At 42.6% G+C, this 27,922-nt stretch overlaps 1 protein-coding gene across 1 annotated transcript in view; it reads right to left on the bottom strand.

Annotated features, from left to right (window-relative positions):
- LOC124596347 (neutral ceramidase-like) overlaps positions 1 to 26,525 on the bottom strand; it is a 250,713-nt gene extending 224,188 nt beyond the window's left edge. Inside the window, exon 1 of the mRNA XM_047135449.1 lies at positions 26,409 to 26,525. Within this exon, the coding sequence (XP_046991405.1) occupies positions 26,409 to 26,525 (117 nt within the window). The remainder of the gene's footprint in view (positions 1 to 26,408) is intronic.
- Between the last annotated feature and the right edge of the window lie 1,397 nt (positions 26,526 to 27,922).

The following is a 27,922-nucleotide window of genomic DNA, read 5'->3' as shown; positions in this document are numbered from 1 at the left end:
TTTCCGTCATTACCTCTTCTATGTACAGAGTGAACATTAATAGCAGAAGATTGCATCTCTGCCTTACACCCTTTTAATTCGATCACTTTCTTCTTCGTCTTCCATTCTTGTTGTTAACTCTTGGTTTTTGTATGTACTACATATCACTCATTTTACACTATACCTTGAAAGGTGGCTACACTGAGTCACAGCGCCAGAGATTGCGCCAAAGATTATTATTTCCCCGCCTCCACTGGCGCAGTCGTAGTTCAGAGGATGTCGAGAGCAGTCGTTGACCTGTTGGGCGAGAGAGTAGACGATCTGATTGTTGACTGAAATGTTGCACTGTTCGGTTGGTGTAATGTGTAGATGGAAGAAGATGCAATTGTCAGAATATATTTGAGAAAGGAGATGGGCTTTTGATTTATGATGCTGGTGTAATGGAATATTTTCGTCAATATATAATGAGGTAAAAAGGTATTACAGTTTTCTTTAATAACAATCCCTCTTGCTCACAGGTACAGTCAACAAAACAGATGGCTCGTGTTCATTTATTAGACTTGTAAATCTGGTTTCTATGTGCAATTATAGTATTTCTGGTTTTCAATTAGTTCATTGTAAATGGTGTTTAAAATATTTTGTCGTATTGAGAAAGAACCGAGCCAGATACATGTACTTTGAGTCACAGTACCACACACAGGTTACACTTGTGCTTTTTTGTTTCGTAGCTTTTATAGTTGCAGGGGACTTAATTAATCTATTGTGTTAATGGAAATTCCCTGTCATTCTTTATTTTTATTTTATGCAGTGAGATTGCGTGCTAATAATAGCCAGGGCCAACCGTTTACGAGACTTCGTAACCGGCCACGCAGCTAGTAAAATTATTGCATTTATTCATTAATATTAGTCTTTTCTTTTTAATTAAGCCCCCAATCAACCTTACATCTACTTTTCTAAGAAATTTTAACACCAAGTTATTTTTCACATTTTGTTAACTCTTGGTTTTTGTATATACTACATATCATTCAATTTATTTTTTGTCTCACATCTATTTTTTTCAGGAACTTTAACATTTTGCTCTTTTTCACACTGTGGGCCCTTTCGCTATCTCCAAAAATCTTGTGAAGGTGTCTTGATTTTCCTTAAATCTTGCTTCCGTCACCGGTCGCATTGTCAGAACTAACTGTATGGTGCTTTCAACTTCCATTTCCATTCTTCTACATATTATTGTTGTCAACAACTTCCGTGCGTAAGCTGTTAAGATGATTGTGTGACATTTTTCGCTCCTATCTACCCTTCCTATTTTCGGGCTTATGCGAACGATTTTGTTCCGTAAATGTGTTGATAGGTTCTACAAACCAACAGGAGTACGCTTTTCTCTGGCACTGAGCCAATGATGATAAAAATTCCAAACGAATGTTACCTATGTCTTGCACCTCATTCTAGGGTCTTCCAATATCTCTGTTGTAGCCTAACAGCTGATCCCCAATATACTGTATATCGTCTCCCACTTTCTCTTCTGTCATGACATGAGAGAGTTCCTGCCATTCGTAGAGACCTCCAAAGATATTTTTGTACCTATCCAATCTCTATTCTTTGTTTAAAAGTGGAGTTATTGCTGTTTCACGGACACGAAATTGTTTTGACTTTAAATATATTGAATGTATCTTTCAACAACTATTCCCTTTTCCATTTCTTCACACTTTTGCTACATTTAGATTTTCATTCCTTGGCTTACTATTTATTCCAGTCCTATCCCTCCTAAAAGGAAGAGAGCACCTCTGTGTAATTCGGAAATTACCACTAAATGTCACGAAGGCGGACACCCAGTACAAAAGGATGCATGGAGTACTATGTTGTCAGAGGAGCAGCAGTAATAGCAGCCGTATGGCGTAGTCAGGAAAGCTTAGTGCCTTCTAATGTGAACACTTGTAACGTGAACCAGCCATAGCTTTCAACCTGAGTAAAAAATCCCCCAGATACATTTCAGTGTCTCTAAAGCTAAGCAAGTTGACTCTTGGTCATATCATTGTGAAGTGGAAACGCGAAGGAACCACCAGCTGCACACTTCATGTACTGGAGAACAGGAACCGTGGGGCATTGCAGAAGGTGGTTGTAAAATGTCGCATCAAATCATCTGAGGGATTCACATGTGAGTTCCAAAGAGCTACTAGCTATCCGATGACTGTTCGTAGGGAATGAAAAAGAATGGAATGCAATCGTCATGCGTTTCCTTATAAGCCACACATTTCTGTAGTCCCTCATAAGCGACGCTTGTGATGTGTACACATCGACGCCACTGGACATTAGGTGACTGGAAACGAGTAATTTGGAGTGATGAATCGCGTTACATCCTGTGGCAATCCGATGGGAGGGTTTAGCGAATGCTTGCAGGACGTTACATGTCATTACTAGTGATAAGAGTGAAATGCGGAGGAGATGATGCATTGGTATTGGGGTGTTTTCGTGTGCTCTCCTTATATCGATTACGAAAGCATTAAGTGCGCAAGGATATGAACAGATTTTAAAGCATTGTGTACTGCGTACAGTAGAGGAACAGTTTGGGGACGATGACTGATCGTCTGAAGATGATAATGCACGTCGTCATAAATCAGCATCCGTAAGACAATGATTTGTGACCAATATTGTTCATGAAATAGACTGGCCTGTCCAAAAACCCGGACTGAATCCAGTGGAATCCCTTTGACACTAATTAGATGTCGACTTCTTTCCAGATCCTAGCACCCAATATCATTACCTATCTAAAAGCATCCCCAGGAGAGTGGAGGCTATCACCATTAATAGCTGTCGGGATACTTTTAATCAGACAGTAATGTGGCTGTATTCCTGGTTTTTCTGAGCACTTTCGTGCTTTCTGATTTCGTCGATCAGTTAAAGAATTTCTATTACCAAGGATTCGTTTGCAGTTACCTTACTTGTAACTATTTTTGTCCACCCTTCTTGTGTGATAGCCCTATTTACTGATCTTCATTGCTCTTCAACTGAACTGCCTTCTGTGGTTTTCTCTACTGTAGTATCTACAACCTTAGAAAACTCCATCGTTCATCATCAGTCCTCAGTTTCTCAGATCCCACTTCTTTCCATGTTGATTCTTCCTGAAGATTTTCTTAAGATCCAGCCCACTCTTCACCATTACTAAATTGTGAGTAGAAGCTATATCTGCTGCTGGGTACATCTCACAATCGAATATCTGATTTTGGAATCTCTATATATTACATAATGGTGTTGGATTCTTCACATGTCTCTAGGCCGTTCTCAAATATCTATCCTCCAGCAGTGATCTTTGAACAGTCCATTGCGTGTGAATGTGGAAGTTATGGCAGAACTCTATTATTCTCCTCACTCACTACTACTGCCGAGGCTGCATACTTACATAACTCTTTCTTTTATTCCTTCCCATACTACTGCGTTTTAGGGCTCAATGATTATTAGCTTTTCCTTTGCCAATACTATAACCTTAACAGACCGTTGAATCACTCCATTCGTAGCAATTGTCCTTCCAAGTGCACGTTCTACCAGTCTCAGTGAATCTGCAGTCCTGTTGTATTTAGGTTTCTAACATTTATATTTATGTATTTTTTAAATTTAATATCTAGAGGAGATCATCGATTTGAATATTATTTTTTTTAATACTGGCTTTTATACAAATTAGAAAAAAGATGTAAATATTGCACTTTAGAATTATGTGGTATGTATTTTATGTTTTTCAAAAGTCATATTGGCGAAACAACGGGATACGTGGGCCGCGTAAAGTGTAACAGCTCCGCCATTACACCAGTGATGCAAGTGAAGCAGCAGGATGATGAAATCGTAAGTGATTAACTGTCATATAAAAGCCTTTCACACTCTTTTCGTAACACATAACTGATGCAAATCTATCTGCATCCTATACAGGCTGTGATATCATACATAGTCAACCACAAGGAAGAAAACCAGGAGAGGACATAATTGATTTCGAATTCTAGCCATCCACTGCAATCATGAATCCTTCCGTCTCACTGTATATATTGCCTTTTCTTAGCCGTGTGTTGGATGTGTCTTGATCGATGTGTGGCTGTGTTAGATGATACAGGTGCTTGCCATGTAGTGCTTTCTTTTTCCAGTTTACTTTCTTCGTATCTGTTGATGTTATGTGATCTAAAGGGGTGTAGAAGTGGTTATGAAATTGCAGTTGTGTAGCCAATGTATTTATATGAGTAATTGCTTTGTGTATTTTGCTAGTTTCTGTTCGTCCTAGAAAGAATTTCCTTAAATTGTCTACCTGTCCATAATGTAGGTTTTTTATGTCGATAAACCCCCTTCCTCCTTCCTTTCTGCTTAATGTGAGTCTTTCAGTTGCTGAATGTATGTGATGTATTCTATATTTCTGGCATTGTGATCGTGTAAGTGTATTTAGTGCTTCTAGGTCTGTGTCACTCCATTTCACTACTCCAAATGAGTAGGTCAATATTGGTATAGCATAAGTATTTATAGCTTTTGTCTTGTTTCTTGCTGTCAATTCTGTTTTCAGTATTTTTGTTAGTCTTTGTCTATATTTTTCTTTTAGTTCTTCTTTAATATTTGTATTATCTATTGCTATTTTTTGTCTGTATCCTAGATATTTATAGGCATCTGATTTTTCCATCGCTTCTATGCAGTCGCTGTGGTTATCCAATATGTAATCTTCCTGTTTAGTGTGTTTCCCCTTGACTATGCTATTTTTCTTACATTTGTCTGTTCCAAAATCCATATTTATATCATTGCTGAATACTTCTGTTATCTTTAGTAATTGGTTGAGTTGTTGATTTGTTGCTGCCAGTAGTTTTAGATCATCCATGTATAGCAAATGTGTGATTTTGTGTGGGTATGTTCCAGTAATATTGTATCCATAATTTGTATTATTTAGCATGTTGGATAGTGGGTTCAGAGCAACGCAGAACCAGAAAGGACTTAATGAGTCTCTTTGGTATATGCCACGCTTAATCTGTATTGGCTGTGATGTGATATTATTTGAATTTGTTTGGATATTAAGTGTGGTTTTCCAATTTTTCATTACTATGTTTAGGAACTGTATCAATTTAGGATCTACTTAGTATATTTCCAATATTTGTAGTAACCATGAGTGGGGTACACTATCAAAAGCTTTTTGCTAATCAATGTATGCATAGTGTAGCGACCTTTGTTTAGTTTTAGCTTGATATGTCACCTCTGCATCTATTATCTGTTGCTCTTTACATCCTCGTGCTCCTTTACAACAGCTTTTTTGTTCTTCATTTATAATTTTGTTCTGTGTTGTATGTCTCATTAATTTCTGTGTAATGACTGAAGTTAATATTTTGTATATTGTTGGTAGGCATGTTATGGGGCGATATTTAGCTGGGTTTGGTGTGTCTGCTTGATCTTTAGGTTTCAGACAGGTTATTCCATGTGTAAGTGTATCAGGGAATGTGTATAGGTCTGCAATGTAACTGTTAAATAATTTAGTTAGATGTGAATGTGTTGAGGTGAACTTCTTTAGCCAGAAATTTACTATTTCATCTTTTCCAGGGGCTTTCCAATTGTGAGTAGAATTAGTTGCTTGGGTGACTTCATGTTGCAAAATTATCACATCAGGCATTTTTGGTATCATCTTGTATGTATCTGTTTCTGCTTGTATCCACCGTGCATGCCTGTTATGTTGTACAGGGTTTGACCATATGTTGCTCCAGAAGTGTTCCATGTCTGTTATGTTTGGTGGATTGTCTATTTTAATGTGTGTGTTATCTATTGTCTGGTAAAATTTCTTTTGTTTGTGTTGAATGTTTGGTTTTGTTTCCTTCTATTTTCACTTTTTTTGTATCTTCTAAGTCGTTTGGCCAATGCTTGTAATTTCTGCTTCTTTTCATCTAATTGCTCTATCGCTTCTTGTTGTGAAATTTTACCTAACCTTTTTCCCTTTTCCGTTTTTTTTTCTGACATTTCATTTCCTATAAATTGTGTTAGCTGTCCGATGTCTTTTCTCAGTTTTTCTATTCTGATCTGTAGCCTGTGTTGCCATGCTGGTTTTGTGGGTTTCTTCTGTGTGTTGGTTGGTTCTGATCTCTGCCTAGTGTGTATATTTATTGTAGTGAGTGCTCCTATACATACCAGTATTTGTAACTCATCCATAGTTGTGTTTTCATTTATTTTGTTGTCTATGATTTTGTTGATAGTTGTTTTTGTTGTTTCGACGTGTGGGTTATTTGGTGGTTTATGCAAGAATGGTCTAATGTCTGTATTTGTGTCTTTGTATTCTATATATGTCAGCTGAAATTTCTCTTCTATATCTAACATGTGTGTTGCTTCGAGTTCTATTTGTGCTTGTTCTGGTGGCTGTCTTAAGATTTCGTTTTCCTCTGACTGTTTAATTGATGCCTGTTGTTCTTTGTTTGTTTGCTCTGGGATGTTTGAGTCCATTACTGTATTTTCTTCTTCTTCTGATTGCACATTATTTTGGTCCAGTATTTGTTGTACTTGTTGTTTGATGTTTTCTATTCTGACTGGGGTATCCTGTTATTTTTTATTATTACACATATCTGATCAGCTAGTCGTTGTTCTGTTAAAAATTTTAATTCTGGGTGTCTGGTAATAAATGTTGTGTATACTTGTGATCTGTATTATTATTATTATTATTATTATTATTATTATTACGGTCATTATTATTATTATTATCACTATTATTATTATTATTACAGTGTTACTGTTTACCATTGTCCGTTATTAGGTCGCATCAAGCCCTAGTGTTACACTGAGTGATATTGTATGACGTCCATTAAACTACAAAGAAGTACAAGGCGTAACCTCGTAAGAAAGGCCAACTGAGCGGCACCAGGTACTCGGAAAATACCTGTTATTGTATCTACATGAATAAGCAACAAATTAAAAGTTCCGGTATTCACAGTTTCATTCATATTTGAGGTCAATTCTGCGATCCTTCTTATCGAAAACTTCAATCACGGTATCGTAGAATGACACTTGTCGTTTCATAGACGTGGGCGATCGTTTTTTTCTTGAAACAAAAGTTTTTCAGTGGAGAACTAGGCAAGTTGAGAAACTCTGGTTTGCGACTGTGTATTTCGAAGATATGTTTTGGTTCTCTTCGATACCGGAAATGGCCTTTCTGCTGAAGCACTGGTTGCAGGTTCTCTTCGACACCGGAAATGGTCTTTCTGCCGAAGCACTGGTTGCAGGAATGGTTAAAACTAACTTCATTAATTTTGATGCTTCAGGTACCGCTTAGTTGCGAACACAGGAGGTGAGACATTGGTTTTGTCTCAATAACAGCTGGATCAGGAATTACCTAGAAGAAATATCACAGACAGTTTCGTTCTTAGTCGATGGATATCAAAATGTCTACTGTACCATACCGTCAAGGAACTAAATACACCCTCAGTGGAGTTTTATATATAGTGGCCATACTCTTCACAATTCATAAGTGAAAGAAACTCTAAATTACCCAAGTCAGCAAACCAGTCAGTTAACTAACGTGAGAGAGAATCAACAATTTCACAAAACCAAGTATGGTATGATGTTTCTCTGCCAGTCACGCACTCCCATTGCTTCCTTCTTGGAGGATTTCTTCTGGCTTGGTTTTAGACCACACTTCAGATTTATCGCGTAATAACTTCATTACAACATTTACTTTGTTAAAAGCTCAGTGTCCGAAGGAATAAGTATATCGAGTGGCAAAAAAATAATAGTACACAACAAAAAAGAAGGAGAAACGTGGTGAACGGTGCGAATAAGTTCAGAATACAAAATTGTGCTTACGTGTCGGTAACAAAGTGGTAGTGCGAGCTCCATACCAGATGAGAGGAGAGCAAGATTAACAGCAAATAGTAAGTAATTACTTATTTGCATAAAAAATCGTGAAGTTAACTGTTTGATACTCTGAAAATAACAAAACTGTATCGCTACAGGCCCCACTGATGATGCCTAGGAGCAAGAAAAACGCGAAACGCGTCTGGGAAAAATAAGTTAAGCTGCAGCAAGAAAAGGCAGTTTTATTTACAAAGCAAGTATCAATTAGTTTAGTTTGCAGTGTTTTGAAAAGAGCTGCTGACTTGGAAAGCATATACGAAAAAAAGATTAAGCCATAAATTGCAACTAAATTGATATCAGGTAAAAGTCGCTGGGACACGCTCATGTTTCGCCACCCCATGGAACAAGATCATCTCTCGTAGACTTGAAAAGCTCTTCGACTTCATTCTTATAGTTTGCCAATAGTTCGTTTAATCTGCTCATATACAACCATCTTGTGTTGGATACTGAATAAAAACACTTGTTCAAACCATCCAAAGAGTCGGACCCTTTAGACCATTTGGATGAAAAGAAGAGAAACCAGTAACTGTCGGAGAAAACATTTTGCAATCACGTAAAAGTTCAACAGGCAGTTTCAGTACGAGATTCAGTTTATGAGCATAGCAATGTAAGAGAAGAGTTGAGGTCTGTTTTCGTATCACAAGTTTTTGTATCTCATTAGATTAGCCAGCGATGATAGCAGAGCCTCCGTGTGTCTGTTTTCTATTGCAATCAAATTCAGTTATGCAGCCAAACAGAGTTCCTATCAGCTAGCAGCTCTTCTGTTATCACTGACATCAACACACGTCTCTCACACACATCACCATCGGGTAAAACATCCCGCAAAACAGTTGAAAGGTGGGACTGGCTTGAAACATCTATCGTTTCATCCCTAATAACCGCAAGAAATGGCGTTTCTATAAGTCCTTTACCTCAAAATGTTGAAACTGGAGAGTTTATTTTAGTTCTTTCAAAATTTCTGTACAAACGACCTCAGCAATGGAATAGATGGGCTCATTTTTTATGTTACTTGTGATATCATGAGAAACACTTGAAGTCTGCAAGTGATTTGACAAATATTCCTCTTTCTGTGTCATCAAGTGTAGGATTCAACATAATTTCCCCCATTATCACTGTACTCTGTTGCATCGTCTGTTCTGAAAGCAAGTTCTTGTGGAACTGGGAAACATGTGACATCAATAAGGCAGCTCACAGTCTGTCTATTTTTCCTCACTGGTTCGTTATGTGTCTGAACATTAAATATGAAGGCATTGTTAAAATAGAAATATGTTCCTCTACTGCCACATTTAGTGAGCGTCCATACAGATGAAATACAGTCCTTGCAATTTAGCGCGTCACTCACGTTATTTTTTTGGCCGCAACACTTCGGAAGAGAACAAAACACATGGCCTACAGCGCAATTTTTGTGTCTCTTTACTACGACATAATCGTTTTTAATAGCAGTGCAAAGATTCTTGTAAATCTCTGACATAATTTTTTGTTACTGTCTTTAAATGTGGACGATTTGGTGTAGAACAGCCTATACCATATCCCTGTCTGATTACGTCCCTTTTCCCTCAAAACTATGTCATCGAAATGGATGTTCCAGCAGAATTTTCTAAAGACATTTATAATCTGATGCATTTGCATCTTTGTACTGCTTCGTCAAAATTGCTTCAGCAACCCAACTTCACACTTACGCAGATACTAATTAAAATCATTAAAAATATACCTGTTTATTAAAACTATAACGAATAAATAATAATGTGTACAAAAACTCTATCAAACACTAAAATATATAACTTAATTTATATCTGACTACTTTCAGCACTGCATCGTGTCTTTAGAATAGAAACTCGTAGGTGGCACACGGTTATCACACTGGCAGCCGTTAGTGTCTTACATAGTGCGCTTTACAAGTTTGAAATGTGTCACAACTGTAATCGGCAACTGCAGGAGTTACTAGAACGCCTCGCCCCTACAGTCTAACGATAAATGCATTACACGCGCGGATGCGTTATTAAAAGCGCTGCCTCTATTTGTTATGGCGGAGCGGTTGCGTATTTGTGCCTGCATGCACGTTATCTCTGTTCTTCCTCCCTGAATACAATGAACGCAGACAAACACAAGCACACACACACACACACACACACACACGCGCGCACACAAGCACACACACACACACACACACACACACACACACACACACACATACACAAATTCCGAGATCGCTTTTCGCTACCTAGATTAAATATGCCACTATCAGTCTTACGAGCTAGGTGTATGTGGAAAATGCTATGCTTTGTTGTACTTCAAACAATTTCCATGCAAAGCCTTTCCACCTCTCAGTCACGTCACAAAGGTAGGGCTACGATAAACAGTCTGTAAATATGCCAGACAAGAGAGGCAGAATAAGTTATGTTCATGTTGTAGCCAGTTTGAGGTCTGACTTTACGAGACTGGTGGATCTGTGGTGGATTTGCGGAATGTGTCCGTGACAGCTATAAAGTATTTTTACATCACACATATTGTTAACAGTTTTTATTACCTAATACATATAATTCTAATACACTGTAGCACAAAAAAAACATCGATGCACCATGAAGGTATTACGCGAACGGGACGGAAATCGGTAGATATCATGTACAGACAAACAAATGATTACTGCTTCAGAAAGATTGGTTGAGTTATCCATGACAAAGAGCTTCAAAAACTCAACAAATCAATAACGAGTTGGTCCACCTCTGACCCTTATGCAAGCAGTTATTCGGCTTGGCACTGACCGACAGAGTTGTTGGATGTCATCCGGAGGGCCGGCCGGAGTGGCCGTGCAGTTCTAGGCGCTACAGTCTGGAACCCAGCGACCGCTACGGTCGCAGGTTCGAATCCTGCCTCAGGCATTGATGTGTGTGATGTCCTTAGGTTAGTTAGGTTTAATTAGTTCTAAGTTGTAGGCGACTGATGGCCTCAGAAGTTAAGTCGCATAGCGCTCAGAGCCATCATCCTGAGGGATATCGTGCCACATTCCGTCCATCTGGCACGTTATATCATCAACATACCGAGATTGCTGCAGCGACCGGCCCATAATGCTCCAAACGTTGTCAATTGGGGAGGGATCCGGCAGCCTTGTAGGCCGAGGTAGTGTTTGGTAAGCGTGAAGACAAGCAGTAGAAACTCCCGCCATGTGCAGGTGGACATTATCATGCTGATAGGTAATACCTGGATGGCTTGCCACGAAGGACAACAAAACTGGCCGTAGATGACAACCAAACGGGACCAACTATGAAAAGAAAAGGCAGCCCAGACCATTATTCCAACACTCGTGGTTGTGGGGCCGTATGACCTGCATCAATCAGGCTGGTATACCACCGCTGTTTTGGGCGTCTCCAGACACGTCTTCGGCCAGTAATATCGTTGGCTGGTGTAGAATTGTCTTCAGTGATGAATCTCACTTCGAAATGAGCCCCAACGACCAGCGAAGACGTGTCTTGGAATCACGGAGAGTGGGTGCATATCAACTTGCATGTTGTTCGCCACACGGCCCAAGAGCAAGTTGTGATGATCAGGGCCGCCATTTTTCATAGCAGGACCCTTTTGGTTCTCATCCGCAGCACCCTTACATTAAAACGGTACGTCGACGATGTTCTACGCCCCCTTCTATTGCCCTTCATGGCAACCCACCCTCGCATGGTGGGAGTTTCTGCTGCATGCCTTCGTGCTTGCCAAACCCCATCTTGGCTAACGAGGTCGACTGATCTCTCCCCAATATAGAAAATTTGGAGCATTATGCGCAGGGACGTCAACCATCGCGGGATTTTGACCATCTAACACGCCTATTGGACAAAATTTGGCACGATATCCCTCAGGAGGACACCCAAGAAGTGTATCAGAGAATGCTAAGCGGAATAACTGCTTGCGTAAGGGCCACAGGTGGACTTACTCAACTTTTGAAGCTATTTCTCTTGAACAAATCATGCAATTTCTCTGAAATCATTTGTTTGTATGAACATATACTTCACTTCACGATTTGTGAACCGTTGGGATAATTCTTTCGTGCTGCGTCGTTCTTCACTTTTATTTTTTATTTTTATTTTTTCTCAGGCCTTGCAGTTACCATATCCCTACTGAGACAACGGAGATTATCAGAGATTTTATTTGAATTTTTAAGTATGATAGTGAATAACATAGTTTAGGGAAATTTGTAGGAAAAAAAAACAGTAATATCCGTATACAAACGAGCCTCAATAACAGCTTAGATAAAACACTAGTCAATTGAGCAAATGAGAGCATTGTTAAACAGCAGCCTAGAAAGGAAGACGAAGTTAACTGAAGCCTAATTAATTTCACAACGAACATTAATGAAGAAAAACTGAGGGTACAAATGTAATAGTGCAGACAACGAGTGACACGAAAGGGTAGCTGTTCCACAGAGCTTCGACTTTTACGAAACTTTACTATTATCGGCTTGTAGTCTGTATTCAGAAAACTGTGCATGCAGCTCTCGACTCTACTGTGAAGCCTCCTCATCTCATCTTCCACGACCTACATGCATCTGAACTTGCTTATTGTATTCATTTCTCACGACAGTCTTCTTTTAGTTATCTAAGGAATTGTTTATTGATGCCTCAGATGTTTATAAACAATCTGTCCCTTCTTCTCCGTTCAAGTCTTCATGAGTCATACGCTCTACCTGTATAACATTCGGTGTTCATCCGTAACAGCACATTTCAGAAGATTCTATCTGTTTCTGTGTTGTAGTATATCAGAGCTCCACAGTTTGTGCTTACGATGAGGCAACGTATGTGGAAAGCAAGCGTTGTAATTGAGGAAATGTAAGGAAAAAATCAAATGGAGCGCTTTCGTCGTTAGGACAGTGGTACACAGGAGTGGCTTCAGGAATTGGTTTACTGTTGTACTGTATAGATTAAATTTCCCATGGTTTCTTTAAATTGCTTAGGGCGAATGCTGCGGTAGTTTCTTTGCAGAGGTCGTTCAAATGTTCAAATTTGTGTGAAATCTTATGGGACTTAGCTGCTAAGGTCATCAGTCTCTAACCTTACAAACTACTTAACCTAATTTATCCTAAGGACAAACACACACAGCCATGCCGGAGGGAGGACTCGAACTTCCGCCGTGACCAGCCGCATAGTCCATGACCGCAGCGCCCAAGACCGCTCGGCGAATCCCGCGCTGCTGCAGAGGTCGAATTCCTTCCCCATCCTTGTCCACTCTGAGCTTATGCATCATCTCTACCTTTCCTGTAGTCTGCAGAACGCTAAGCTCTCATCTTTCTTCCTTTGATAATGGGAACAACAGACTCTCATCACATATATGTACTGATATTAGGTGCCCATGAGTCTTTCACTTTAGGATGACAAAAGCCGACAAATTAAATAGTAATTTAACAGAAAATAAATTGTAATTGCTTGTTTTTTAGGAGCAAATGGCTACGGATTTCTATGAAGTAATACACCAGTCTTCTTATTGTCACAGAGCACTTTATGAATCTATTACTAATGGAAAGGACATGGCAGCGTTTATGAAACAGCAGAAGTCATCGAGACTGCAAGATTTATTAATCTCTGCCGTCATCACCACACTGCAGCTGATTCTTTTCGTAAAGGTTGTTAATTTCTTTGAGATTTATAGGCTATTAGAATGGCCATGTGTATGTGAGCCTTGTCTAGTGATTCGTCTCTTACATGGACACGAAACATGTGAGAAGTGGACTTCCACCATTACATGATTCGCGTTAACGTAGACTAATTGAATGAACAGTTTGGAGCTTAGAGTTAGTCATTTTAGGATGTGACAGAGCTGCGACCACGCACTTTCAGCTTGATTTATCGTTCACGTGTACTGCAATTATATTCAAAACATTTCGTTCGCGAATGGCACGGGTACTAAAGATATACATCCGAAATTTCATGTACGTTAACCACATTAATTAGTAATGACATTAACTGTTACAGGATCTAGAAAGTTACTGAGCCGTGGCGGCTCATATCGATAGTGCCACTCTGGTGGTTTATCTTTCCTCCCACGGTCAGGGCGGTAAGCAGCGCCCTCTGGGGCCTACGCGAGGAGTAACGAGGCGAGGTCTATGGGGTGTGGCGCTCTGGGACGTGGTGGAAGACGGTTGTCGGGTTGACGCAGCGAGTTTGGGACCGGACCTATCGCACGTAGATATACAAGTTGGCTCTGAACGGAAGGCGCCGTAGCAAGCAGCGGGCGTCCTGTAATTTGTGTGAAGGAGTAACGATTTTTGCATTGGATGCCCCAGTGGTTCCCAAGAGTTGCGGTGGCTGCCTTCGGAGAAGAGAATTGGTAAGAGCTTGTGTCTACGCTCTTTTCCGTGCGATGTTGCTGCCTGCTGTTATAAACGGGTGAAAAACAGGCGCTTGTATTGACTATACGGGAACTGGTGATGTAAAATTACATCTGTGATTGAGTCTCACTTGTACCGTGACAATTTAGAGGCGAAAACTGTGGTGGTTTAATTAGGTCTGGTTCTTTGCTGTGCAACTAAGGGAGTCAGTTATTTGGGGTAACTGAGGGAGCACCATTATGTTGGTCTAAGTGATACGTTCTCCACGTTTTGTCTATGGCTTTGCGAATCGAAATCGTGGGGGAGTACACGTGTGAGTAATTTGTTATTGTATTGATGGTTATGTTGTAAGACTGTTCTCTGGTGTGTTAAATCACGCGCTGATTTGTTACCAATCTAAGCAGAAGTTACCATTGCTACTTGCTTATGTGCTACTGTCCTTATGATTGGCGTTGTTTGTGTTTTGATTGTGGGTGTGCTCACGTTAAAAAAAAATTACGGCTACTATTCATAAGGGTTGTCTAGTAAGGAAATTGCTTAAGCGTTTATCATATGCTGGTCTGTTAGCCTATCACATTGGCATTCTATGCAGTAACTGAAGGAATGTGTATGGTGGTTCAAGATTGTAGGCTGACTAGTATTTGAACTGGTGTTGAAGTGAAGGACAAGATCAGCATCCCGCAAACCCGCACGCTGCGCGTGGTTAAATGTTCCGATATTGGGGAGCCGGCTCTCTGTTCTTGGATTTTGTAAAGATACGTGATGAGTGCATCGCTGTAGTTTTTCGCGTGCTAAATTGCGGGGTGTCGGTGCGGTCCTAGGGCTAGACTTGTGATGTATGTCATGTTGAAAGGGAATTAACTGTACCAAACTTAAGTGAGCTTTTAGTTTGTTTTAGGTCTGTACATGGAATGACGTTGATATTTTGTCGATTGCGGCAATAACTTCCTGTGTGGGTAGATCCTATGAGGGACTTGTACAGTTGCAGTGCAGTCCATCTGAAACGTGCTGCTTAAAACTTGGGACTGCAGCTCTCTGATGTTATACATTACTGTTTAATCTTAAATGTCTTGAATGTAATATGGTTGTTGAGGATTATGTAATTAATTTTGATTGCTGGTTCCTTAAAGGAAGTATTTCGTTTCAAAACATGTGCTCGGTCAGAGCCAATTTAAATATGATTTTAACTCATCATTCAAATTTTCTAGTCTTGCTTTCTTAAAATGCTTTCAGTTAAATGGTTGCTATTGGCCTGCTGAAATGTTAGAGTGACTTAAAGGAAAAGAATATTATTTTGTAATTTGTACTGATTGTTCCTTTTGGGTAATACCTGACGTATGTGTTCCGTAAATGAGTGTCTAGTCAATGGTGATGCACTGTTCTATTCCTAGCCTACCCCTTCCACTCCACAGCCTATTGAGCTGCTTTGTATCGAAATTGTGTTCACAACACCCCTGTGACGTGACACCTCAGTTACAATCATGATCAATTTAATTGGTTGTAGAATCATCGCTGGGAACGGAATACTACGACCTGTCATATGAGTGGAAGGCCATGTGAAGAATCGGAACGATGAGTAAAATCCCCTCGCATTTCTATCCGCGTCAATTCGAATAAAATTTTCGAGCTTTCCAAAGGAAGCACCGACGGATGCTCAACGCCTGTAGGAAGGCGGGAGCGCCAGTTTCAAACGTGGCCCCGGCCCCTCGAGCCACCTGACGTGACTCGGTCCCGCGACGGGCGGGAGCTGCTGTGTGTTACCCAAATTACCTGCCGCACACGCCTCGTTTCGGCCCACTCTAATTGGTGCGAGCGGCCGCAATCGTGGGCATACAAATGGGAAATACTGCCAGCCACGGCCACGACCCCCACCATCTGTCTTCCTGGAAGAGTTGTCTGTCGGCCGGAGTGGCCGTGCGGTTCTAGGCGCTACAGTCTGGAACCGAGCGACCGCTACGGTCGCAAGTTCGAATCCTGCCTCGAGCATGGATGTGTGTGATGTCCTTAGGTTAGTTAGGTTTAATTAGTTCTAAGTTCTAGGCGACTGATGACCCGAGAAGTTAAGTCGCATAGTGCTCAGAGCCATTTGAACCATTTGAAGAGTTGTCTTATTTACCAGATGGCTCTGAAGTCTTCCCGACTCCATGAAGGAAGCCAAGGACAAATTGGCCACCCCCGCCATCACGGGGCGTACCCATTTCTCCGCCTGACGGGGTAAATCCGACGATCATCCCACCACTGATGTTCAGGCGCCTGACACATCTGCGACACATGTGCCCCCTCCAGCTCCATCCCCCATAATCACATTCGTTGCTGCGACTCAGTGTCCTACTGCTCATCTGTCTTCTGTGACGCATACCAATGCCCCCTGTCTGTGGCCTCCTCCCGCCAGTCTGCTGAAGTGGCACAACCCTCCATCGCGGCGCCTACTCCACCAGCCACCACGCCCACCCTGCCCATCACATGGTTTCCTATCGCTCTGACCGACTCCATCGCCGAGGTGGGGGCATGGCAGTGTTTCTGCATAAGTCATTCATCCATAATCATGAGGTTCTCCAACTACTCGAACATACAGAGGCTATGATAGTCACTCTGTCTACTCACCTTGGTGCTATAACTTTTGCTGCGGCTTATTTGAACACTACTCTACCACTTTTTGAAGCTGATCTCCTTACGTTGACATCATTTCACAAACTCATTGTTGGGAAAGATCTCAACAAGAAGCATTTTCAAGAATATTTATGTGGTGCAGTTTTTGTTGGAAACAATCCATGAACTGGATGCTGACCACGACTCCATGGTCCTGCACCTTACCGAATTTGCTCTGTTTTTAGACGTCTGTTCTACCTTGATCATCATGGATTGGGATAAATTTTCCAGGACTCTTAATAACACCACTCAGCAACATCTCGACCTAACAACAACTGCAATCTGGTTAGTGTCGTTGATTAACACACCACAAAAATCGAAAAGGCGATGAAGGCCTCTACTTCCATTGTCCCACAGGCTCTATATCGTGTCCATGGCATGCTTCCCCTCATGCATGAACTCAAAATCCAGAAGAACCACTACCAAAGGTGGTGGAAGCAAGTTTGTGATACTCGGGATAAGCATTGCATGAAGCATCTCCAACGTGAATTCGGCCACAGGGTCTTTGATTGGAAAATGGAACAATGGGAGGACAAGATGTCCACCTTCCTCCTCCGACATAAATCTGAATGGGCTTTTATCCACGCCCTGTGGCAATCCACAGTGAAGATCAACCATCTCATCTGCGCAGTGGATGGCTTAACTTATGATGCCCTTTGTGTGCTAGAAACTCTGGCCGATATGTTTGAAGTCCAGAACCAATTGCTCATCCAGAACCTCACGCCTGATGAACTCCAAGATGACAGTCGGATCCAGGTTTGGATGGCATCATAAACAAACACCTTCACTGGCTGCCAATCAAGCCGCTGGTCTTATTTACCAACATCCTGAACTGCTGTCTCACAACTGGCCTTTTTCCACCACAGCGGAGGCAGGCCAAAATGATTGCCATCCCCATATCCTCGAAGGGTCCTATGGTCCCTACCAACAAGAGGCCGATTAGCCTTCTGAATACGAAGGCCAAGGTTCTAGACACAGTGATCCTCCACCGCGTTTCCGAGCCTCTGGTGGTGGCTGGCACAATCTGTCCAAAGCAGTTTGGATTCGCTTCCCACCTGTCGGCCAAACTCCAAGTACTTAGGATCACAGAACATGTCAACAAGGGCTTTTACTCCAATATCTGGACCCCAGCGGTTTTCCTGGACCAGCAAAACACATGTGATGAGATCTGGCAGGACAATCTTGTGTATAAAATGCTGACACAGACGACCATCCCCGACATCTATATGAAGATCGTGGATAAATTCCTCCACGATAGGACTTTCTTGGTTACTCAGCAAGCACCTGCAGAATAAGGTGTTTTGGTGGAGTCTGCATGCCTTTCCCCTCACGAGGGCAGTTACCTCCATGAAGAAACAGACATGCATCTGTAGATCTACCCTTTTTTTCACTACACTTAGCAGGTGTATATCAATTCCTGGTGCAGTAAACTTATTACAACAGCAATTAATATACGATCAGAAAGCATAACTTTAGACCAAACACCTTTATTTGTTTGGTCTGTAGCTATTACAACCCTTCTTCTTCTTCTTTCACTTCCAGTTTTAGCAGGAGCTATTACTGTATTATTAACAGAGCGAAACCTAAATACATCATTCTTTGACCCTGCGGGAGGAGGAAATCCAATTCTATATCAACACCTATTATGATTCTTTCAGAGCGAAACCTAAATACATCATTCTTTGACCCTGCGGGAGGAGGAAATCCAATTCTATATCAACACCTATTATGATTCTTTGGGCACCCAGCACTATCAAGACGTCTATGCGAGAGAAGACGAGGCGTCTCTATGGCAAAGTAGACGCCTCATGCAACACTGTTGCTGCCGGTCGCGGTGGCCGTGCGGTTCTAGTCGCTGCAGTCCTGAACCGCGGGACTGCTACGGTTGCAGGTTCGAATCCTGCCTCGGGCATGGATGTGTGTGATGTTCTTAGGTTGGTTAGGTTTAAGTAGTTCTTAGTTCTAGGGGACTGATGACTTTTGATGTTAAGTCCCATAGTGCTCAGAGCCAACACTGTTGCTGACTTACAAGACATTGGCACAATGGTTCCCTAGCGCTAGCACTGACACCTTGCTACTCTCACCATCCTTGGTGAACTCCGATAGGAGTATTGCAGCGATTAATGAAGCGTTTGTATTGACTTGACCACGTGATGGGTATTGAACATCATCAACCACCATTGTTGATACATAATGTAGTTATGCACTCCAGTGATGTCTTTGGTATGACATCATTGTGGAATGGAACAGTTTCCGTATCCACCAAGACAGTAACAATGTGAGCCACAGGTGAAGCTGCATTTCAACCTCCCACAAATAAATAAATAAATAAAAAATAAAAAAAGCCACGGCATCAGTCAGGTTGGAGCACTTACAGTGTTTACTTGCAAGTAAATGCTCGTCGTGTGTGACTGTGAAAAGTGCTGCTCAGCGTCATTTAGTAGTAGTGTCTGAGTCAACATTTATTCCTCATCTGTATTCTAAGGCACCGTCGTTTTTTCTGTAGGCTTCCGTTGTATCAGGCAGATATAGGCGTTTGCCCAGGACCTGGCTACATGGCTAGGCGACTCTTCGATAGCCCCTTCAGCCGGAAATTTCACACGAGCCGCTCGACGGCCGTCCTGGCCGGAGACACCAATATTGACACTACACAATGGTCCAAGGACAGAGCGCATCATGCCTCCCACCAATAAAATCACCGGCAGCCACTCACAGCGATACTGATTCACATGAACCTGTCCACAGCTTTGCGTAACAAACCTATCTTCCTCTTCGTCATCTGACGACCCTCTTGGCAGCCTAGTAAAGGATCTCTCACCCAGTGATAGTCAAGCCATGTCGGCCCCAACACTGATATGCCTGATCATCACGTGGACGCAACGACGGGTACTGTTTCGTCTACAGCACCTCGTCAGCCCAACAGTGTTTTGGGGGCTCCAAGCCCGTCAGTGCCCCCATGGCCGAAAATCTAAACTGTCTTCCGGTTGCGCCCATTGCAGCAGCCATGATTCGGATTCAGATGCCTCCACATCTGGAGCAGGACATGCTCCTACTCCCGACTCTTCTCAGAATCCATCTGCACCACCACCAAAGAAGGAAAAAATCCCTCCTATCGAGGTGTACAATCCCATAAACTACATTAAACTGAACACTGAGCTGCAACGCCTTATTGCAGTTTAACCGTGGATAGTTTACCAGAAGAAGCACGTCAAGTACCTGTTTGACACAAAGAACGATTATCTCCAGGTCCTCAACTTTGTGAAATCGAGAGCTATGGACTACCACACTCATCAGGCTTCTGGCGACAGAAGAGGAAAAATCATCATCAAAGACCTTCCCTGCAAAGTTACAGAAACAGACGTCAGTGATCAGTTAATCCGCCTTAAGTTTCTGGATGCTTTGGTATATCAGTACAACAAAAAGGACCCTGAGACCCAGAGGTTAATCCCTATGACCACCCATGTTGTCGCCCTTATTTGGAGAGAAGACGTCGAACTTATTTGCCAAATAAAGTATCTCCTGTGCACCAAGGTGCGTATTGAATCATATGAGGGCAGTAACGGCCCCTCCACCTTCCATAGGTGTCAACGTTTGCGACACAGTGGCAGTTACTGCTCACTGCATTTTCAGAGTGTAATGTGTGCCAGCTCTCCTGTGTCAGAGGACAGCAAACACCAAGCCTCGGAAAAGCCCACGTGCGTCCCCTCTTTGGGCACCACTAACGAGCTTCCTGGAAGGGTTGGCCTACATACCAGAAGGGTATGAAGTCTTACCATCCTCCAAGAAAGAAACCAGGGACAAATCGGACATCTCCGCGGTCACGGGACTGCATGTCATTTGCAAACAGCTCAAAAGATAGTTGGAGGACAGGCTCACAAAGGTGTTGATGGGTTCAGCCATATTTTGTTATAATGGTGAATCGCCCACTGCACAATCATCAGCCCCGGCGGGATTTAATTGCTTGCATTTTTAATGGTATTGGCGTGAAATGTATGAAGAATGATCTTCTTCTATGACCACCACGTGGACTTTTTGCTTGTGTCAGTAACCCACCTGAAACCTGCAGACGATATTCGCTTCTGCAACGTGGTTTTCTATCCCACTGACCAATTCCATCGAAGATATGGGGCACGGCAGTGTTCCTACATAAGACTCTCATCCATACTCAGGAGGCTCTCCCACCACTAGGGCATATAGAGGCTATGGCAGTCACGGTTCCTATCCGCCTTCGTGCTATAACTCTTGCTGCAGCGTATTTGAGCCCTAACCTAACACTTATTGAAGTAGACCTCCATATGCTAGCATCATTTGACGAACTCATTATTGGGACACGTCTCAATGCGAAGTATTTGGCTTGGCATTCTCGCATTGCCAATCCAAAGGGCGGACTCCTCCTTCAACTGGAAGATCCTGTAGCACTGTCAGTCTATGTCCCCACACTCCCATCAGTATACTAGTTTGTTCTGACTGCCTGCCAGAAGTTTTGGATGTGGTCATTTTCAAGAACATTTTGGCGCAGATTTCATTGGAAACACCACACGAACCGGCCTTGAACCATGACACCATACTCCTGCCCCCTTACTGATGTCGCTCTGTCTTTAGACATCTATTCTATCTTGACCATCAGAGACTGGGACAAATTGTCCAGGATCCTCAACAACAGCACTTGTCAAAACCACGACCTAACAACGCCTGAAAATCTGGTTAGTGTTGTTGATTACCTAATCACAAATATCCAGAAGGCCTCTTCTTCCATTGTTGCAAGGCCTTTAACCTCACTAGATGACTTGCCTCCTGTGTTGGGCGATATGGAAATCCAAAGAATTGCTACTGCAGGTTATGGAAAAAGTTTCCAGACCCTTGAGAAAAGCATTACATTAGGTGCCGCCAACGTGAATTCTGCCACTGCTTCGCTGATTAAAAAACATAACAATAGGAGGACAAGATGTCCGCCTTTCTCCACCAACTTAATCAAAAAATGGTTCAAATGGCCCTGAGCACTATGGGACTTAACGTCTATGGTCATCAGTCCCCTAGAACTTAGAACTATTTAAACCTAACTAACCTAAGGACATCACACAACACCCAGTCATCACGAGGTAGAGAAAATCCCTGACCCCGCCGGGAATCGAACCCGGGAACCCGGGCGCGGGAAGCGAGAACGCTACCGCACGACCACGAGCTGCGGACAACATAAATCACAATAGCCTGTTGTACAAGTCACATGTCACACCACAGTGAAGACCAACCATCACATCTGCACAGGGGATGACTTACCTTATGATGCCCTCTGTGTGGTTGAAACTCTGGCTGATACATTTGAGGCCCAGAACCAATTTCTCGTCCAGGGCTTTACACCTGATGAACTCCAAGACGAACACAATTTTCTGGCGACCATTACCACTTTAAGAAAAAGGCTACATCTTTCTGCACCTCACCTTACGTCCCCATTGGAAGTCCGGCAGATCCTCTAGCAGAAGCGTGGGCAGTAGGCTGCACATTTGGATGGCATCTTATATGAACACCTCTGTCAGCTCCCATGCAAGCCATTGTTTTTATTTACCAGCAACCAAAACTGCTGCCTCACAATCGGGCTTCTCCCCCACCGTACCGAGCGAGGTGGCGCAGTGGTTAGACACTGGACTCGCATTCGGGAGGACGACGGTTCAATCCCGCGTCCGGCCATCCTGATTTAGGTTTTCTGTGATTTCCCTAAATCACTCCAGGCAAATGCCGGGATGGTTCCTCTGAAAGGGCACGGCCGACATCCTTTCCCATCCTTCCCTAATCTGATGGGACCGATGACCACGCTGTCTGGTCACCTTCCCCAAAACCAACCAACCAACCAACCAACCCCACCGTGGAAGCATGCCAAACTGATTGCCATCCCTAAACCTTCGAGTGATCCTGTGGTCCCTACTAACAACAGGTCAATTGGCCTTCTGAATATCATGGCAAAGGTCCTAGAATATTGGCAGGACATACAAAGTGCTCACACAGACGACCATCCCAGACATGTACATCAGTATCGTCGATAATTTCCTCCATGACAGAACCTTCTTGGTTACTCAGCAAGGCAGACGCTCGAGCTTATATCTCATGTTGATGGATACCACTCAAGGCTCTGTGTTGTCTCCAATACTCTTTAACATTTATGTTAATGATATGCCACTCATCGCACACTGCCACCTGGCGCAATACGCCGATGATATGGCGCTCTATACAACTGGCTGCAGCACGGACCAGCTCGTTGCTCGTCTCTTGAGGCAGGTAGACACGACAGACACCTGGCATTGTTGAGACAAGATTGCCCTCAGTGACGCTAAAACTATGGCAGTCTACTTCACCAAACGGCAAACGGTGCCCAATCCTTGGCCACGATATCAATGTTGCAGGCGCCCAGGCCCCATGGTAACCCGATACAAAATTCTGAGTGTCCACATGGATAAAAATCTGCTCTTCCATCGACATGTGGGATGCATCACACAAAAAACCGTTGTACCCTCTGGTCAACAGCAGGAAACTGAACCTAGAAACCAACCTCTGACTGTACCAGATGGTTGTTCACCCTTCCCTCACCTATGGCTCATCGTCACAGGCTGTGAATAGTGCCTACCAGAGGCCGACCCTCCAGCGCCTGCAGAATAAGGCACTTTTTTGGAGCCTGCAAGCCCCTCCCCTCATAAGGGTAGTTACTCTCCTGGAGGGAACAAATATTGTAAGTCTGACGACGTCCATTCGAGAGAGGGCAAAGCGTCTCTATGGTATAGTCACTGGCCTACACCACTTCGGCACCACGACTCCATGGCACTGGCACCGCCACCCTGTTCCTCCCACCACTCTCGAGGAATGAGAGTCAGGCCATGGCTAACGATTGCCTTGTTGCCTTGTTATGGCCACTAATAAAATGTCGTCTTGATATAACCACTCGATATGTGTCGACCATCACTATCAATACTTGCGTAGTTGTGCTACCTCTTGCCTGATATCTTGAACTTCCAACATCGGAGGGTTGTATGGGAATTCAAGTCCCACCGCCACACCTTCGACATGCACTCCAATGATGACACTGGAATGACATCATTGTCGGATAGAACAATTTTAACCTTACATCAAGAAAGTAAGACCGGGATCCTCAAGTGACGCTATACATCAACGTACACAAAAAAATAAAATAAAAAACACAACCCCTGCAGTCAGTAGTTTTACTCCTGACGACGATGGCGGAGCTAGCCATCGAAAGCTCGAGAACTTTACTCGAATTGACGCGGCTTGAAAACCAGAAGATATTATTCAGTAATGTTACCAAGAAAGACTCCGTGGACACAAATTGGAATGATAGTTCAGGTTGTGGTTAGGTACCTAATACCTTCAAACATAGTTTTAATCTGCTGGTAAGTTTCAAACATGAAACCTGCTTAAATTGACCTAGTCCCATCAGTTTAATTTAGTGAGTTACGATTACCATAACACAGTCAAGTGGACGTACAGTCTACAGTCCACAATGTAGTGTCTACAGTCTACAGTGTAGTGTCTGTTAATGCGTTAATTTCATTGTACTGGTTGCGCTTCCATAACGCAACATTGGGTGTGCTAAAGAGTACTTCATGCTTCTGACGAATACCTTGGGTATGCTAGCATTACTGTATTGACTGAAATAATGCTGATGTTTGTCTTAGAAAGAAGATAATTTTGTCAACGAACAAATCTCGCATGTGGCTTGATATGACATGCGGCGCCGACCACTGTGAACGTGCGGTTCTAGGTGCTTCAGTCTGGAACCGCGCGACCGCTACGGTCGCAGGTTCAAATTCTGCCTGGGCCATGGATGTGTGTGATGTCCTTAGGTTAGTTAGGTTTAAGTAGTTCTAAGTTCTAGGCTACTGATGACCACAGATGTTAAATCCCATAGTGCTCGGAGTCATTTCAACCATTTTTTATATGCGGTCATTTGAAATCTTTCCAGTTGGTTTAATGGAGGCCTGTGGCTGAACCGAGTTGCTGCAGAGTATTACAAGGTCTAGTCACCTTAATGTGATCGCCTCCTATGTTCGAAGTGAGCGTGTAGTAATTACTCACAGACGGCAAGTGGCAGCACCAACAATGGAGGGGAGGGGGAGGGTCGCGGAGAATAGTGCAAACGCATGACGATTGGCTTGCAAGCGAAGGATGGAAGCATTCCAGAAACAGCTAAGTTCGAAAAATGTTCGAGTACCGTCGCAATTAAAGGATACCGTGCATTGTAATTTGGTGCTGTCCACTGCCGGGGTAGAGGCTAATGTGGATCACAGAGGGCCATAGGTGACAGGAGTAAACAACGGCTGCGGAGATGTGTATGGATGAAGAGACGTGCAACTGTTGATCAGCTGACAGCTACCAATAGTGTCTCCTCAACGGTCGTTCAGTGTATGGGCCACCGCACCAGGTGCCTAGTTCATGCACTCGTGCTGACTGCTGTTCATCAACAAACGCATCTGGAGGCTGAGCGGCGCTAAGTGACCCTTCCAGGTGAATCACGTTTCATGTTCCGTCGGACATATAGCCATTGCAGCGTATTGCGCAAACGTCTGAAAGCAAACACCCTGGAATAATCGTCGTCCACGCCAGAGGAGAGAGCATTATGGTCTGGGGAATGCTTCCGTGGCATTCCCTGGGTGATCTCGTCATTCTGGAAGACACAATGGATCAAACCAAGTCCGCATCTATGCTTGGGGAACGTGTCTACCTCTATATGCAGTTCGTTTTTCCTCGGCGCGATGGCATCAACTGCAGGCTATACAACGGGCCACACAGCTCGCAGTTCACGTGCGTCGTTCGAAGACCATCAAGATGAGTTTACCGTGCTCACGTGGCCAAGAAACTCCCGGATTTAAGCCCAATCGAGAATCGGTGGGACCACCTCGATCGGACTGTACGCGCCATGGATACTCTGCGGAGAAACCCAGCTCAGCTGGTCACGATGACAGAGTCGCGTGACTCCACACATGTCGGTACTTTCCATAACCTCATCGCGTCTCTTGCTGCACGTATCGCAGAAGCCCAGCTACTACAGAATTATCAAGTGTGACACACCCTACAATGGCATTTCTGTTAACAGCTCCTAGGTTAGTCATTGCTTTCATGTGTTTCATTGTATACTCTACATACAAAGTGAAAAACTATTCGTGATAATCTACATGCGTTTATTAGATTTTTCTTCGTATAAGTATCGTACTACCTCACGAAGTTTTATCCTGTACATAATGTCTAAGGGGTTTTTAGCGACATATTCTCTCTGTTTTCCGACAATCATTTTAACAATGAATATATTGTCCGTAATTATTTGACACCTTCTAAGCCACTTTGCGCTTCTGACGTTGCTGTCCTTCCTGCTATTTATAGTCTGTTATTGAGATTAAACCTCTGAAGTTGTTCCGTCTGTTTCCTTAATCTATTTCAAATAGATTAATAACTGCTTCAAACATGTATCATATTCTCCGTTTCAGAGACCCATTTAGACCACTGTTTCGTACGGCACATAAAGGCAGTGCATATAGTGTATTCACGTATTGAAAGTTATTGGACGAACTTTCCATGAAGAACACGTCGTGTGAGACAGAAATTCTTTTGAAACACAAGGAAAGAGAGTACTTACGAAAGTGACTTCTACCGGCGGACCTGTGACGTCAGAAATTCCGATTCCGACCGTATAAGAGGCTGCTGACGTGGACAGCAGTGCTGCCAACACCACGAGTGTAAGCCCGAGCATCATGTCGACTCTGAAAAATAGAAAAGGAAACATACTCGTCAGCACAAATTAGCACTTCATGTGTTGACGATGCTAAATACATCGGTATAACAGTGTGACTTTAACTCCTGTAGATTATGTTTCCTGATGCACGTAGGGGAGAGTGTTTTTCCTTGGGACACTTTCCGAACTTTCGCCTCAATCAAGCTCTCTAACAGACATTTAATGCCTGTTCTTATTTCATTTTAGAATAATGGGATTGACTTTTTATATTCTTTTTCTGAAATTACAAAAATTACTACGGAAAATTACGGTATTTTTTCAAATGTAAAAACGTGTTCCAGCTTACAATATGGTCATATGCCAAGAAGTAAATACTCATTCATGGTTAAAAGCGTTGCAATCTAGAGAAAGTAGTTAGTAATATGTTCATTCAACTGTTTGTTACATTATTACTTGACTTCACACTAATAATCTATAAACGAAATGAAATTAGGTGTCAGTATTATCAAAATACATTTGCAGTCTAATACATTTTAAAAATGCTGCTGTTGGAAATCAACACAAATTTCAATTTTCAGCACAGGTAAAATTGTTAAAACGTTAATTTGCAGACATCCCATGTTCCGTGGCAAAAGTATTCTTCTGTTTCAAGGTACGGCATGGTGCACGACTGATGAAGTATGGCTTTACTACCCACACCAGAAAATTCTCTAATTCAAGAGTGAACAACATATTCATATAAATTTCATATATTGTACAGCACTTAAACAGTATATGTAGAAGTTATCGTAGCACACTACAGAGAAAAGAGAGAGATAACTATAACAGTTTAGGAATTTGTGGATTAACTTGTAACAGCTGCAGCGCTAGAGATTTTGGAATGACTGCAAGAAATATTAACAGCAGGTACAAAGAACATGTAAGAACATTGAAAGATGAATGTAGCCACTCCACATACGCAAGAAAATTTAATAAAAGAAAATCACCATCACACTGAGATGAAACGGACGTGGCAGTGTAATGTCATAGCAAAGAAAGAAAGGGAAAAGCGACTCTACCAGAAGAATGTTTGATACAGAAGGCCGTAAATAGAAATGAAAATATTTGCGATGACCAACAGAGCAACAACAGAAGACCAATATTCAAGCTAACGCCCAGTCTACCATAAAAAAGCAACACACACACACACACACACACACAAATACACACAGTGGCCCGCCACTGCATCCATCTTCATCCCAACAAAAAACTCCAGTCAAGCCTTCCTCAGTCAGTCACGTGACTAGCCTGAAGAAGCACGTGCAATATACTTCTATACACATTATGTGCAAACAGATATTTATTGGAAGAAACCTGTATTATGTGCACATATAATGCAACAAATTGTTGCGTTAATAGACCACAAAATGAATGTACGT

The sequence above is a fragment of the Schistocerca americana genome, chromosome 2 (assembly GCF_021461395.2).
Source record: "Schistocerca americana isolate TAMUIC-IGC-003095 chromosome 2, iqSchAmer2.1, whole genome shotgun sequence".
Lineage (NCBI taxonomy): Eukaryota > Metazoa > Arthropoda > Insecta > Orthoptera > Acrididae > Schistocerca > Schistocerca americana.
Note: the sequence above shows the minus strand (reverse complement) of the source record. Positions and strands in the feature narration are given on the sequence as shown.